Source organism: Hyla sarda, chromosome 8 (genome assembly GCF_029499605.1).
Source record: "Hyla sarda isolate aHylSar1 chromosome 8, aHylSar1.hap1, whole genome shotgun sequence".
Lineage (NCBI taxonomy): Eukaryota > Metazoa > Chordata > Amphibia > Anura > Hylidae > Hyla > Hyla sarda.
Genome location: NC_079196.1, coordinates 26,375,277 through 26,392,026, shown reverse-complemented (window position 1 = coordinate 26,392,026; position 16,750 = coordinate 26,375,277). Strand labels below are relative to the sequence as shown.

Genomic DNA, 16,750 nt, shown 5'->3' with positions numbered 1-16,750 from the left:
TGGCATCTAAAGGGTTATTGCCGGGCATTGGCCCGATCAGCGATGCCCAGCATTAACCATGGGTCCTGGCGTACAGGTTCACCCTCGGTCCTAACGTACCAGAATGCAAGGGCATACCCATACACCCTTCATCCTGGAGGGGTTATAAGGACACATCTGTACACCAATACTGATGTGTTATCTAGGCTGTCATTACCTAACATAGCTTTAAAAAAAACTCAACTAATTCAGCCTCACATGGGTTGCTTGCTGTTAGACAACGTGAAAATCTTCCAGTGACTGCAGATTTTGAAACGCGGTGTGAATGCACCTTTATTTCGATAATTCTGAACAATACTCCTGGAGCCCAGAAAAAGTGAACACAAAAATCACCATCTTCTGCCATAGTCTGAAGATGTATTTCATGCCAAATGACAACTTTTAATATTTTGTAAAAAAAAAAAAAAAAAAATGCATTTGATATGTAAATTTTTCCATGTCAAATTTGCATATTACATATAATGGACTTGGTACACGACATTAACACAACAATTACATGAAGGTTTAATGAATGCAGCGGAAACGTAATTGTGGATGGGGAAATATAAAGCTTTTTGTGATTGAACAAATAGTTTATTCTGTCGACATTGTTACATTTATTAATTAATTACTCAATATGATTCATTGTGCGGGGCAGCAGTATGTACGGGATCACTTGTGTGACACGCGGGGTTGTTATTGACATGTAAATGAGCTGGAAAGAAGGTTCTGGACATTGTGTTCCCGCTTATTGCTACAATCATACAACATTTTTATTAAATGATAAATGTATATACCATAAACGAGTTGTATCTATTGTTATAAATAGAGAAAGGAAGGAAGGCGCCTCATGTGCGGGATCAGTAGATCTTGCAGGTGGGGGTAGGGGAAGGTGATTCCCAAGCCGCTTACCGGAGTTGGTTGTGCGCCCACACACAACAAGGTTAAGAGCAGAAGAAATGTGAAAGCAGGTCCACTGCAGCCCTCCTGGGTAAGTGTAGAATCAAAAGCAAATGACCAGGGAGTCAGGAGTTTGTCTGGCGCCAGACAAACTCCTGACTCCCTGGTCATTTGCTTTTGATTCTATTGTTATAAAGTCATTAGTGAAGCAGGGTTATATGGCAACCTCACTCAATGGCACCATTGTTGCTACAGTTATGAAAGTAAGACATGCTGTCGTGCTATCCTTCTCCTGTTTTGGGTTCTTCTAGCTGCCATATTGCAAAAAAGGCCATTACAACATCCAGTACTGAAGCTATCCAGTGTTAGGACATGTTTAAACTGCAGAATTTTGTTGCATTAAAGGGGTACTCCAGTGGATAACATTCTTTTATTTTTTTATTTTTTTGGGTGCAAGAAAGTTAAACACATTTGTAAATTACTTCTATTTAAAAATCTTAATCCTTCCAGTACTTTTCAGCAGCTGTATGCTCCAGAGGAAGTTGGGTGGTTCTTTTCTGTCTGACCACAGTGCCCTCTTCTGCCACGTCTGTCCATGTCAGGAACTGTCCAGAGCAGGAGAGGTTGGCTATGGAGATTTGCTAATGCTCTGGATAGTTCCTGACATGGACAGAGGTGTCAGCAGAGAGCACTGTATTCAGATAGAAAATAAATTCAAATAGAAAAGACCTTCCTCTGTAGTATACAGCAGCTGATAAGTACTTAAAGGGTTAAGATTTTTAAGTAGAAGTAATTTACAAAACTAATAAACGAAAGAGCTCGTACGTGCACTCACCGCTCGGCAAAAATAGCTGTGTTTCGGGGTCCGGTTCAAGGGTTGCTGGGTGTCAGCTTCAGCACAGGTGGAAGCTGAGACCCAGCAACCCGTGAACCAGACCCACGTATGTGCTCTTTTATTTATTGATACCTCACACACTTGTATGTGCACCCCGCAGGAGATACTGAACTAGGTTGCCGAGACTGCACTGCAGAATATATAAGGTGAAGTTGCCTCTTGTGTACTCTCTCCTTTTCTGCCTTACTACTATTTAATTTACAAAACTGTTGATCTTTCTGGCACCAGTTGAGTTTAAACAAATTGTTTTCCACCGGAGTACCCCTTAGCATTAACATTGTTGGGAATGGGTCTGCCGTTGACCTATTTACATTACAGAATTCTTCTGCAGAAATTGATCCGCTGTAAGAATGAACATGTTCATTCTTTCAGTGGAATCTGCAAGCAAAGTGGCTTCCCTGCCACTGTGATGTAGCTCGTTTATTATACTTACAGTCTCACTGGTGCATTAGAGACAGTCGCCCGGACAACTATCGTCTTCTCCTGTAACCCTGCTGGATCAACAAGCCAGAGTCACCCCTCCCAGGAGGCCTTGGCTCCACGTCACTGCAGACTCGGTGGTCCATCAGGGTTACAAGGAGGAGTCCCAGTGCTCAGCGCTCCAGGGCCTTGGGAACGCCTATTTACAGGGGTAAATTGATATCAAGTGTGACACTGGGACCACTTAGCATGTTACCATGTCAACTTGGTGAGCATAGTGTTAAAAAGTCAATATTTTTTTTGAAAAGTGGTTGTCTGCTCAATTTTTTGTGCCCTTGTGCTATCCCCACATATTTTCCTTAATTAAAGAGTTACTCCGGTGGGAAACAATTTCTTTTAAATCAACTGGTGCCACAAAGATAAACTGTTTTGTAAATTACGTATATTTAAAAATCTTAATCGTTCCAGTACTTATCAGCTGCTGTATGCTCCAGAGGAAGTTGTTTAGTTCTCTCCAAGTCTGATAACAGTGCTCTCTGCTGACACCTCTGTCCATGTCAGTTCCTGACACGGACAGAGGTGTCAGCAGAGAGCACTGTGGTTAGACTGAAAAGCACTAGAAGTATTAAGATTTTTAAAAAGAAGTAATTTACAAATCTGTTTAACTTTCTGGCATCAGTTGATTTAAAATAAAAAATGAAATCCACCGGAGTACCCTTTCAAGCAAGTAATGGTAAATGCCCTTTGTTTTTCACACCTTTGTCACCTTTGCACCAATATTTAAGACTGCCTCTAGTCTGCTAATCTGGTTGTGGATTTTCAGACAATGTTTTATGTATTTTAATGACTTTAAAACTTTTTACACTTATGTAAGTCCAGGACAGCAGGATCGGCCCTTATATCAGTGGTCACCAAACTGTGGGCCTCAATATAGGATCTATATCTATTCTTATAAAGATCAGGCCTAACATCAGTGGTCACCAAATTGTGGTCCTCCATATTGATATAAAAATCAGCCTTTACATCAGTGGTCACCAAACTGTGGCCCTCCATAGAAGACCTGTATCTACCAGTATAAAGATCTACCCTTACATCAGTGGTCACCAAGGTGTTACATCATAGAAAAATTATAATAATAGTCCATTTCCTCCTTGTATACCCAATGGTTGTTAATATTAAACAAGTTTCATTTCTTGTTATTGTTATTAGCAATTCTGGATATAATGTGGGCAGAATGGCTTATAAATATGCATCAGATTACTATGGGAACATTAAGTGCTCCTCCCTGCTGGGTAATGACAGGACAGAGCAGATTTCCCACTGAATGCGGAGAGGGTTTGCTTTAGAATTTTTCTCTACACGACCCAAACATTTTCATTGACGCCTGTGGCATTTTGAGCTGAGATACGAGAGCAGCATCTCCGGCAATTATCTAGACCAAAGGGGAAAAGAGAGGAATAAAGGAGGCACCAGCACGAAGAAGAGACTGACAGATGGTGGTGGACAGGGGACCTACATATGCAACCTACTCAGTAAACTCCATAGTGAATTTGCAGCTTTTCTGTAGTTAAAATTGGGTCTATAGAACATTGCAAAAATAAATAAATTATATATATATATATATATATATATATATCTATATCTATATCTATATCTATATCTATATCTATATCTATATCTATATATATATATATATATATATATATATATCACAGGAGGTTTTTAAATTTATGTGGATCCTGCATGTCACCCAGTCAGAGGCCATATGCCCAGCAGAGGTGAGTGGATTAAGCATGTTAGGGTCCCATCCGACAAGAGGCCACCTCTGCGTGGTAGATGGGGGACACGTTTTGATCAAAAAGTACGCTAAGAGCCTCCATTTTTTGACCAAGAGTGCTGCTGCAACCTTCTGTTTTGTATAATATATATATATATATATATATATATATATATATATATACATGCACACAGTGGTCCCTCAAGTTACAATATTATTTGGTTCCAGGACGACCATTGTATGTTGAAACCAATGTATGTTGAGACCATAACTCTGTGGAAACCTGGTAATTGGTTCTGAAGCCAACAAAATGTCATCCAAAAATAGGAAAAAGTGAGGATTAAAAAGAAATAAGTAGACAACTTATACAGATAAAGCAAATCCTTACATATAAAAGTAAGAAAGATCTGCTGGAAGCTGTAATCACTGTCTATGTAGAGGACAGGAGCTTCTTCAGGGTCCTATACAGTACATGCAATGTCCTAAAAAAGTAAAATGGAGCCACCCTCACCTGGTGTCCAAAGGAGCAGCTAACCCTGGCACAGGTAAAGAGTATAGAACATGTAATACCATCCTGTACTGTAGGGAGTCGCTACCAGTCAGGAATTCAGTGCATACGCTTCAGTAATACAGGTGTTCTTCCGGCCATGGACATGTTTCGCAGATCTGGACTGTCTGTAGCATTGTATGCTGAGTCTGGATTCAAGTTACAATGGTCCAGAAAAGACCATTGTATTTTGAAACTATTGTAAGTTGAGGGATCACTGTATATATATATATATATATATATATATATATATATATATATATATATATTTAGATAGAGGATAAAATGTTTTTGCCCGGAATACCCCTTTAAGACTGAAAGGAATTGTCTTAGATAAGTCCATCCCTTGAAAGGTGATTTTAAAGAGGTTGGCCAACTAAAAGCATTACTCATCTGTCCACAGGATAGGTTAAACTGTGTAAGTGTTAGCAATCTTATTACTGGGACCAGTGATCTCAAGTATGGAGATCTCCAACAACCCTTTCTGAATGGAGCCCTAGCCCACGACTGCCACTCCTTTCACTCATATGGGACTGACAAGGATCATGCTTGGCTATCAATGCCAGTCTTATGGCAGTATATTAAAGGGGTACTCCAGTGAAAAACTTTTTTTTTTAAAAAGAACTGGTGCCAGAAAGTTAAACAGATTACTTATATTAAAAAAAAAAAAAATCTTAAAGGGGTACTCCGGTGGAAACCTTTTTATTTATTTTTATTTTTTTAATCAACTGTTGCCAGAAAGTTAAACAGATTTGTAAATTACTTCTATTAAAAAATCTTAATCCTTCCAGTACTTCTCAGCTGCTGTATACTACAGAGGAAGTTGTATTTCTTTCTAGAGTTCTTTCCAGTCTGACCACAATGCTCTCTGCTGACACCTCTGTCCATGTCAGGAACTGTCCAGAGTACAAGGAAAACCCCATAGCAAACCTATCTTGTTTTGGACAGTTCCTGATACAGACAGAGGTGTCAGCAGAGAGCACTGTGGTCAGACAAAAAAGAACTCCAGAAAGAAATACAATTTCCTCTGCAGTATACAGCAGCTGATAAGTACTGGAAGGATTAAGATTTTTAATTAGAAGTATTTTACAAATCTGTATACATTTCTGGCACATGTTCATTTGAAAAAAAAAATGTTTTCAACTGGAGTACCCCTTTAATTGATTGCCAAGCAAGCACACAATTACCTAAGGGCCTCCATCTTTGAGTTTGTTGGGGGTCCTGGTGGTAGACGCCCCAGTAATCATACACTTATGACCAGTCCTGTGAATAGGTGATAAATACTTTTAGTAGGCTGTCTCCTTTAAATGTTATTTTATTGACCAAATATTTGCTGCACTATATATCAAGTAAATGTTTTAATAATCTCTGAATCGACAAACGTTCCTTGCCTATACTCTATCTCTAGGGCGTGCTTACACGGTTAAAATAAAACAAAAATCTGTTTGATTTCCGCATCCAAATCATCTCGGCATTGCATGAAAACAATGTCCCAATGACTTCAATCAGAACACTGAAAAATTAATTCAGTTTTCAGCATTTTAAAAAGAGTGACCTATCAATTTTCTTCACATTTCCACATGGATTGTCTCATTGGAGTCAAAATGAGTTTCAAAATTGGCAAAATAGTTGGGGAAGAGCTGCAATACCCAACATAGTCGATGGACAAGAAGAGACATGTTGTTTTAAAAAAAAAAGTAAAAAAATAGCAACCCCTTATTTTCTTAATCTCATACAACCTTTGTAAATGTATGTATATATTGTTCTCTGTATTATTCTCTTTCTTCTTCCAGTCCAGTTATGACAATCGGTTGTTTTTTAATGGGTTGTCAGGCATTAACTCTTACGATTCGGGTTGGTTGGGTATGAGACAATAGCTCATAAAAGCATGGAAAATATACATATATGACTTCAGTTTAACTTTCTTCTTCATTTTTATTTATTTAAATGGGAAAATCTATGAAACAAAGCAACAAGCCATTTGCATAACTTTTGCCTCTCGGCATAGAGTCGTGGATAAACACTTAAATACAGGATTGTTGTTGACATTGTTCTCCAGTGGCTTATTATAGAACAACCCCCATTTGTCTCTCGAATAATTCTCCAGTTATTGTGAGCTATGAAAGTTCTTTATAAACGTAGGAGGCTCCTAGCTGCTTTAATGGTGACAGTGGGCCCTCTTACCTATTGGCTCCCTTTGTAGTTACCCGTATTTTTCGCCGTATAAGACGCACTTTTTCTTCCCCAAAACTGGGGGGGGGGGGGGGGGAGTTGGTGCATCTTATATGGCGAATACACACCTATCAGGTCGGTCCCTGCGGCCATCAACGGCCGGGACCCGCGGCTAATACAGGACATCACCGATGCCCTGTATTAACCCTTCAGACGCGCCGATCAGAGCTGACCGCCGCATCTGAAGGGAAAGTGACACTAACCTGGCTGCTCAGTGGGGCTGTTCGGGACCGCCGTGGTGAAATTGCGGCGTCCCGAACAGCTTACAGGACACCAGGAGGGACCTTACCTGCCATCTCGGTGTCTGCTCCATGCCGGGATCCCCTGCATGGCAGCGCTCTCCTTCGACGTCATCACGTCGTCGCGCACGCCGTCCCGTCATCCAATAAGAGCGGCGTGTGAGCGACCTGATGACGGCGATGTGATGACGGCGACGGAGAGCATTTATCCCGGGGAAGAAGACGTCAGGAGCGACGGGGACACCCCGGGGACGCAGCGACAGCGATAGAGTATTACCTCCTATCCAGTGGTCTTCAACCTGCAGACCTCCAGATGTTGCAAAACTACAACTCCCAGCATGCTGGGAGTTGTAGTTTTGCAACCTCTGGAGGTCCGCAGGTTGAAGATCACTGTTGGGTTCAGAATCTTTTTTTTCTAGATTTTGCACCTTTAAAATTGGGTGCGTCTTATATGCCGGTGCATCCTATAGGGCGAAAAATACGGTACGCAGGTTACACATACGGTATTTTAGCTCTTCATATAGGATCTTCACCTCTATTAACTGGTTATAGGAATTTTATAGCTATACAAAATATTTTTCTTCCATAGTCAATAACTTTCAATGCTTCCAATAGGTACCCATACGTTTGTGTATCCAGAATAAGGAATATTGTAACCTGCACTATAAATTAGATCAATGCAAACTAATAGAGATTTAAAGGATATTAACAGAACACTCATGCCTTCCACTCTTACAGCTGGATGTATTGGACAGACTGGGAGGAAGACGTGGTTGACGACAGCGTGGGACGTATAGAGAAGTCCTGGATGAATGGATTTAATAGACAGATTTTTGTTACCACTAAGATGCTGTGGCCCAATGGATTATCCTTGGATTATGAAAACAATTTACTCTACTGGTGCGATGCGTACTATGACCACATCGAGCAGATATTCCTCAATGGGACCAACAGAAAGGTAAATTAGATGAAATAATTCTTGTATAATGAATTCACATGCATTATTATGTAAATGTTTTGTATCGGTGCCTAATGTATTATTGTTGTTAATCTGTGAACAAAGGGATTTTATCTATTTAGGTGGACATTACCTTCACAGTCATAAGGAGGAAAACCCCCTCCAAAATAGGACTGCTCAATAATAGGACCTTAGGTAGAGGGGAATCTGTAAGTTCCTCCAACCTGGCTGTTTTAGCATTTATTTATAGCATTAAGGATTAGTAATTCTGAAACAACTTTTTGAGAACACAATCAGGGAAAATGTGATTCCAAAATATTTCTATTTTATGAAACATTTGTATTCTCCATGAAATATCAACTTCCCTCTAGCTCTCTGTGTTGAGCCATTAGTCCTCCTAGAGATCTATAGAAAAAAATGACAAGTGGGTGTAACCATTTTACCTTTCAAAGGGAAAAGTCTGACATTGACCGCACTAATTGGACAATTTTAGACTCTGTAGGGACACAGGCCCCATTTGTTTGCGTAATAACAGAGGGACAAGAGCTAGACTGGGCCCTGGCACTCTACTTCTACCCTACACTTGTCTCAGAAGTATACATTTAAAAAAAAGAGGAGTTGTACCAAATATAAACCATGCCTGCATTCCATTTCCAATTGTCCCACAATGTCACCATAACATGGGCTACACTCTACAGCTATTGAACATTTCATGCAGGCATAGTTTTGATTTAGCCCGCCCTTCTACCATCTAGAAAGATATATTTCCAAGACAAGCTCAATGAGGTAACAGAGGGCGAGGAAGCAGAACAGGCAATACCTTTTCTGCTTTTCAGACAACTCTTAGATATACAATCTCCATGTTAATGGGTGATTATTGGTGATTATGTTTTTTTTCGCAAATTTGCGAATATTGCGAAAAAATAAATTCTGCATATGCGCATATTCCTTGTTTTAACTTGTGGGCCAGTTAGAATGATGCAAATACCCTTATCAGAGGTTATCAACAACATCCCTAGCAACCAACAGTAAAGTTGCCCACCCCCTCACTGTTTTCTGTCTCGAATACGCAAATATGTGAATATAATGAATACGTGAAATTTGCGAACATAGGACACATATTAGTTTATATATTCGCGAAATATCGCAAATTTTAATATAGGCATTGCTGCTCATCACTAGTGATTATCCACAGGATATGGAATGAGCAACTGATCACAGGGGGTCCAACCCCTGTGATCTCCCGCTCAGCGCCCTGGCTCTCCTCATGCATGGATCGATTTCTGCTCCATGCAAGCAGACTGTTGACCACCGCATGAAGCTGTGGTCAACAAGGCCTCTCCATGCATCTCAATTGGGGAGCCAGAGACCACGAGCGCTGTCCCATAGAGATGTATGGGGGAGGAGATGTGTCGACCATGGCTTCTCCGAGTAAGAGGAGAGCTGGTGTTCTGAATACAACTGTTTAGAACATCATAGCACTGGGTAGGAGATCACGGGGGGTTCCACAGGATAGGGGATAAAATGGTATGTATCGGAGTTCCCCTTTAAGTATAAAACGGTCTCATGCAATAGGTGGCACTAGAGAGTTTCATACCTCTTTCCATGGAGCATTGCCTGTAAGCATTCCTAACACCTTATGGTAATTTCTACAAGGAAGAGCAGTACTACCTGAGATCTACAGAAGATCATCAAACAAAAAATAATAATAAAAATAATAAAACACCCTCATCAAATGAAACTCCCAGTCATCATATACAATTGTTATTATCTATCACTTGATGTTTTATTTTTTCAGGTAGTCGGTAGTGGGAAAGAGTTAAATCATCCCTTTGGACTCTCACACCATGGCCAGTATGTCTTCTGGACGGACTATATGAATGGCTACATATTCCAGCTTAATCTGAAAACCAACAATATTACTCTCCTAAGACAAGAGAGGCCTCCACTCTTTGGACTCCAGATTTACGACCCAAGAAAACAGCAAGGTTAGAATAAAGGAATACACTACATAATAGATGATACATCTTTATTTTCTACCTTTGCTTTTGTAACAATTTTCTTTTCTGAAAGAGAAAAAGAAAAACATAATACATGAAATAAGTGCAGGGAAGTCCAATTACAATGTCATTTGTGAAAATGTATTATCTGCCGTTTTAAATTATCATCCTGTAGGTTCTTCTTCCCAAATACAACTTCAATTTAATTCATTTTCATGAATTTCCTGACATTTCCAGAAAGATTTAAGAAAGACAAGAGAGACTTGTGTCAGGTAGAAGTGAATGTACCTTGATGTACCGAATACATTGTGCTGTACCAAGAATTCGCTGCACGTGCTGCCGAAACTTGTCCAGCCTAAGGTCAAGATTACATAGAGTGAACAGACGCGATAGAATTGCATAGACATTATTGCGTGGCATGTTCTTGCTCATTGGATTGGAGATTAGAAAACATGGCTACCTTCCAGCTGTGCCTGAAATTATTGCTAAACCCTTATTCAAGTGAAGGGAGCTGAGCTGCAAAACCAGTTAAATCCGATGGATAAAAGAGGATCCGTTTTTAGGGGGAAAATTATATATATATATATATATATATATATATATATATATATATATATATTGGAAGAAAAGAAAAAGGCTGCACTTACCAGTTAAATCTTCAGTGCTTTATTTTCAGATGGGAATCATGGGGGTGCACAATAGCGGGTGCTATCAAGAGGGGAGCACCCCCATGATTCACATCTGAAAATAACGCACTGAAGATTTAACTGGTGAGTGCAGCCTTTTTCTTTTCTTCCACTGTATATATAAATGCACCAATAAGTGCATGAAAAGTGTTGCCATCCACTCCCAGTGGCCATACATTGTACACAGTTGCCTTATATAGGAGTGCCAGTTCCCATCTTCTCCTTTTGGAATATATATATATATATATATATATATATATATATATATATATATATATATATATATATATATATTAGGCTTGGCAAGTCTCTGTGACATACCAAAACTATAATGGTGGAGGTCTATGTGCTGGTACAGGTGCCTGATCCCAAGAACCGATACATATATCCATGTATTGCTTAGAATAATAGAGGAAAACTAATTTACAAAATGAAACATTAGATTTGCTACAAATACATTTGTTCCTGCAAAGAAAATTCTGCTCTGTTGCATTTTGTCATATTTCCCAGCTTCTGTCTACATGAACAGTAACTTTGTATATTGTTGTTAGGAAAGTTATCGCTATCTTGGTAATGACAGTGCCGGACTCTTTCTGTAGTCTATTGTGGTGGACTAACTTTGTATATTGTTTGCTTGATCTTATACTGTTTATCATTATGTCATGGTTTATTGTTTGTTTGGATAAAAAGATTCTGCTGGACTCCTAAGGTATAACCAGGGGTCAGGTCCTGGGGAAAAAAAAGTGTGGGCATTCACCCAAGATTTCCACTAAAGGGCTGACCTTGCAGGACTCCTGCTAATCGGAATAGTGTTTTTGCTGTGGAAAAAGTGCAGGAACTTAGTTTCTATACATACCTGTTGGACTTAAGCCCTGGGTATAACCTTAAGGGTGGGCTGGGATTAAGATATTTGGCTCTGGGCAGTGTAGAGGTAACAAGTTAGTACTGGTGCATGAGGGGTCCCTTATGTCCCACTGGACCAAAAGAAGAAACCATTAGACATGGTATAAATGGGGCCCTGTAACAGATTTCATAAAACCAAGTCACTTCTCAACCATGGTCCCGGTATGGGTAACAACTGACCCAGTGGACCAGGTGGCATTGGTGTGTGTCACCAGGGAGTCAGGGGGGAAGGCACATTCAGAATTCAGGATCAAACACTTAAGAGTTGGTATGATACACAGAGATCATGCAGATGTGGAGGACGGAAAAGGCAAGATGGCCGAGGCTGGCAGCACAGGTTCTGTGTTGATAATCCAGTTTGGTCAAGGAGACAGGCTTCAGGACCAGATTCACACCTCAGTTTCAGGACACTAATGCACCATAAAAATTCTCAGGCACCAGAAAGCGGGTGGAGACGGCTTTAATAGGTGTTACTGAGCTAGGGTTGAAAGGGAATAAGTCTAAAGATGCATACGCTAGCCCTTTAAATCCCTTAGAGACAGAGAGAGACGCAATATGATGGAAGCAGCTGGAAACAACAAGCAGAGTATGGAGCAAGCCAGCATTACAGTTTGCCCAACAAATATTCCTCCCTTCCTCCCCTTACACATGCACACTGGGTTAAAGGGGTACTCCACTGGCCAGGCTTCCGGCTGAGTTCAGAACATTTAGTTCCAAATGTTGAGGGGCCCCCTTTCATAGATTTGCATTGAGGGTGTGTGGCCAACCCACTCAGCGAGCGCACAGCATTGGGAACATTAATTCCAAACGCAGTCGGAAACCTGGCCATTGGAGTACCCCTTTAAGCCAATAATACATGTATTCTTAGTGGAGAGTAAGTCCCCGTTCACACTGCGGAGATTCCATGTGGATTCGGCTTGCAGCATCCTCCTATTGAGTTTATTGGGATTGTGCTGCTTAATTTACATGTCATAGGTTATGCGACAGAATTTCTGATGAGGATTTGGATTTTACCAGAAGTTTCTGATCACAATTCGGTAGAAACTGTTGAGGACATAAGCGCCAATTTCGGAGCATTGCGTACAGTGCAGACCCACTGTGGAAATTCTTTGCTGAATTTTTGCAGTTTGAACATACACTTAGTACCATTATTTTAAGTGTTGCTTTTCTCACTTGTGGAGGAAAGGATTGGGGATTAAAACTCACCATCACCCCCCCCCCCCATCACCCCCAACATCATCTGTAAGGACAGGTTCGGCAAATTCATGCATTCTGTATCTGATAGTTGGTCAAGCTAAATTCTTCCCACTTTTCTTCTTATTTGTAATGGAACCTTAAAGGGTTACTCTTCCCCTAGAGATCATATCCCCTATACAAAGGATGGGGGATAAGATGGCTGATTGCCGGGGGGGTCCCCCAAGATCTCGGCTGGGACACCCCAGACTACTGGTGCACAGAGCAACTTTGCACCGTGACAGATGACTGGCAATGTGAGGTGAAAGCTCTTGACGTCACAACTACGCCCCCTCAATGCAAGTCTATGTGAGGGGGTGTGACGGCCGGGGCATGGCTGTGACGTCATGAGCCTCCGGCACTGCATCGGACGCTCTAAACGAATGTCGGGTGCAGCAGGGAGATTGCGGGGGTCCCCAGCGGCGGGACCCCCACGATCAGACATCTTATCCCCTATCCTTTGGATAGGGGATAAAATGTCTAGGGGCGGAGTACCCTTTAAACATTTTGCACACAATAATTTTTGCCTAGCTATATTCCTTTGTTACCAATAAGCAATGTAGATGGAAGTTCGACAAATGACAGTCAACACAAATAGCACAATGTAAAGGATTTGCAAAGTTTTCCACTTTTTATATAGAACTTAACTGTGAAATTGCGCTATAGCTGGCATTTCACTTTAAGCATTTGTTGTAGGTAAGATAAGCCTCAGTCGTCTGGGATGCACATTGCAATAAAGCCACATTGATTATGGATACATTTTATCTAATGCCTTAACAAGTAAATTGAACAGCAGCTGGAACGTATCACAATTAAGTATATGATTACACTGCAAATAAATGCAAGAAAAGTTGCAAGAAATATCTGTGTTCACGGCCAAATAAGAGTCATGGCGACTTTATGATATGGCGGCAATCACAATGTTTCATTCCCGCTACCCTTGGGGCTCGACTCTACACAGAAAATAATGACACACACAATGTTTCAAAGCTGTAGTTAAGCGATCAATTGTTTTTAATTCTCCAGAAAACAAGCGTGCTTCCATTTCAATGCAGTGAGTCAGGCACTGCAGCAAGAAATAGAATGTAGCACTCTAGGGCGAAAAGCATTGTATGGTTTTGTACAATGAAAAGAAATAGAACTAAAGGTGGGACAGAAAAAAAAATTATAAGAAACATGTTCCGACACAGTCCTGGTTAATGTTATAGACTTTTATGGCTTCAGGTTATTCCTTTGTTGTATCACGTTCAACCACAAGGGGCAGTATCACTACAGTTTATGGTGTATTCCAAGGGAATTTTTTTTTTACTTTGGTTCATTATCAAGTTTGTTTTTGGGTGTTGAATATCAAAACTGCCATATGTTTATATATACAGTGGTCCCTCAACATACGATGGTAATACATTCCAAATGGACCATCATTTGTTGAAACCATCGTATGTTGAGGGATCCGTGCAATGTAAAGTATAGGACAGTGGTCTACAACCTGCGGGCCTCTAGATGTTGCAAAACTACAACACCCAGCATGCCCGGACAGCCGTTGGCATGCTGGGAGTTGTAGTTTTGCAACATCTGGAGGTCCGCAGGTTGAAGACCACTGGTATTGGAGGTTATACTCACGTGGTCCAACCTCTCCGGACCGTCACCGCTCGTCACCGCTGCCCTGGATGTTGCCTTCCATCGCTGTCACCGCGTCTCTGGGGTGTCCCCGACGCTCCGGCAAGGCCTCTGCTTCCCCGGCATCCTCGCTCTCCGTCGCCGCTATCACGTCGCTACGCACACCGCTCCTATTGGATGACGGGACGGCGTGCACAGCGACGTGATGATGACGCTGGAGAGCGCCAACGATGCAGGGGATCCCGAAGAGGACGCTCCGGAGCCCCGAGGACAGGTAAGTGATCGTCAGCGGACCACACAGGGCACCGTAAACGGCTATCCGGTGGCAGCTGAAGCAGTCTGTGCTGCCGGATAGCCGTTTATGTGATGGCCCAAACATACAAAAGCATCGTATGTTGATGCTGCCTTCAACATGCGATGGCCTCTGAGAGGCCATCGTATGTTGAAATGATCGTATGTCGGGGCCATCATAGGTCGGGGGGTCACTGTGTATATATATATATATATATATATATATATATATACATGTCATAAGGGGGATCTTTATCTTCAATAGTAGGACTATGAAATTAACAATTTTCTGAATAGGCTGCTAGGTAAGTTCCCTACCAATCAGCCTTCTACTCTTGTAGAACTGAAAACTCTCATGTGTATAAATGAGAGAATTGATTCAGAATCAATTAATTTAGCTCTGAATTTCTTTGGGGGATTCATATAGAGCGAAGTGAAGAAGCAGATACTGAGCGGTGAGGTATACATTATATACCAGTGGTCTTCAACCTGCGGACCTCCAGATGTTTCAAAACTACAACCCCCAGCATGCCCGGACAGCCGTTGGCTGTCCGGGCATGCTGGGAGTTGTAGTTTTGCAACATCTGGAGGTCCGCAGGTTGAAGACCACTGCTATATACCTTTCTCTGTAACGTGACCAGGTAACATGTACCAGGACGGGTCAGCAAATGTGGTAGCCCAGAAGTAAATAATGTATGCATCCTTCTTACTGCATTTATTGGCCGCCACACTGCGAATGAGCAAAGCAATGTATGCTTTGTAGAGGAGCAGGGACTCCCTTCTTTTACAGGATGGCCTGCTCCAGTACACACTGTCAAATCTCAGTCAGAATTCAAATTGAAACTGATGGCTGATTGGAGAAAATCTGAAAAGAAACAAGTTTCAGAAAATGTATTCATCTTTAATTGGAAGATATAATGTGCTGTGGTTTAAAGACTGGGTTTCTGGATTAGACTCAAACCAAGGACAACTTCTGCATTTTATTCTGTTATCTCTGTGGTTTCACATTTTTCATCCCACTCTTTGAAAGTAACATTAAAGGAGTTATCAAGTGTTTTACCAGATCTGAAATAGTCGTCTCTCTCTTTTTCCTGCAATCTTTTGTCTTCTTTCTGCTTCTGAGATGTGTGCATGTTGCAGGACCTGCTGACTCCCTGGCCACTATGGTCATCTTGGCCAATGATTGGCTCAGCTGACAGGTCCTGCAACATGGGCTCATCCTAGAAGCAGTAAGGAAAGAGAAGCCTGGGGGAATCAGATGGAGCAGAATGGAAGCTTCGGGGGGCAATGGGGATATATATATATATATATATATATATATATATATATATATTATTATTATTATATTTCCCCATTCCCCCTGCACTATTTTACAGTTTGTAAAACACTGGATAACGCCTTGAAAAAAATGTTATCCATGCTTAAAAAAAATTACTTTTTTTATGCTCATGTCTCACTTTACAAACTCAATAAAATACAGTGGTCCCTCAAGTTACAATATTAATTGCTTCCAGGAAGACGATTGTATGTTGAAACCATTGTCTATTGAGACCATAATACTCTGTGGAAACCTGGTGATAGCTTCTGAAGCCACCAAAATGTCATCCAAAAATAGTAAAGAAGTGAGGATTAAAGATAAATAAGTAGATAACTAATAGAGTTAAAGTCCTTAAAGGAAAACTGTCACTTGTTTTCTCCCACACTATCTACAGGTACTGGTGGATAGTGCAGGAGACACTGATTAAAATGAGCCCTACCTTACCCGGATCCGCCCGGCCATTCTCCCGCAAATGTAGTTTTATTATCTGTTGAAATCTTCCTGTAACTGGCACGGGCGGGGCTTCGGCGCTTAACTGGCACTGATGTCAGCGCCGCTTATGAATATTCATCCCCCCTCCCTCCAGCTCTCCCTCTCTTTGCTGCTCCTAACTGGGTGGAGGGGGGATGAATATTCATAAGCGGCGCTGACATCAGTGCCAGTTAACCGCTGAAGCCCCGCCAGTGCCAGTTACAGGAAGATTTCAACAGATAATA

General features: G+C 41.2%; 1 protein-coding gene across 7 annotated transcripts in view; it reads left to right on the top strand.

Moving 5' to 3' along the window:
• Window positions 1-16,750, top strand: part of LRP1B (LDL receptor related protein 1B) — a 1,569,499-nt gene that overhangs the window by 835,813 nt on the left and 716,936 nt on the right. For all 7 annotated transcript variants that reach the window (XM_056534716.1, XM_056534714.1, XM_056534720.1 and 4 more), the window contains 2 exons: window positions 7,767-7,986; window positions 9,785-9,974. In XM_056534716.1, the coding sequence (XP_056390691.1) occupies window positions 7,767-7,986; window positions 9,785-9,974 (410 nt within the window). The remainder of the gene's footprint in view (window positions 1-7,766; window positions 7,987-9,784; window positions 9,975-16,750) is intronic.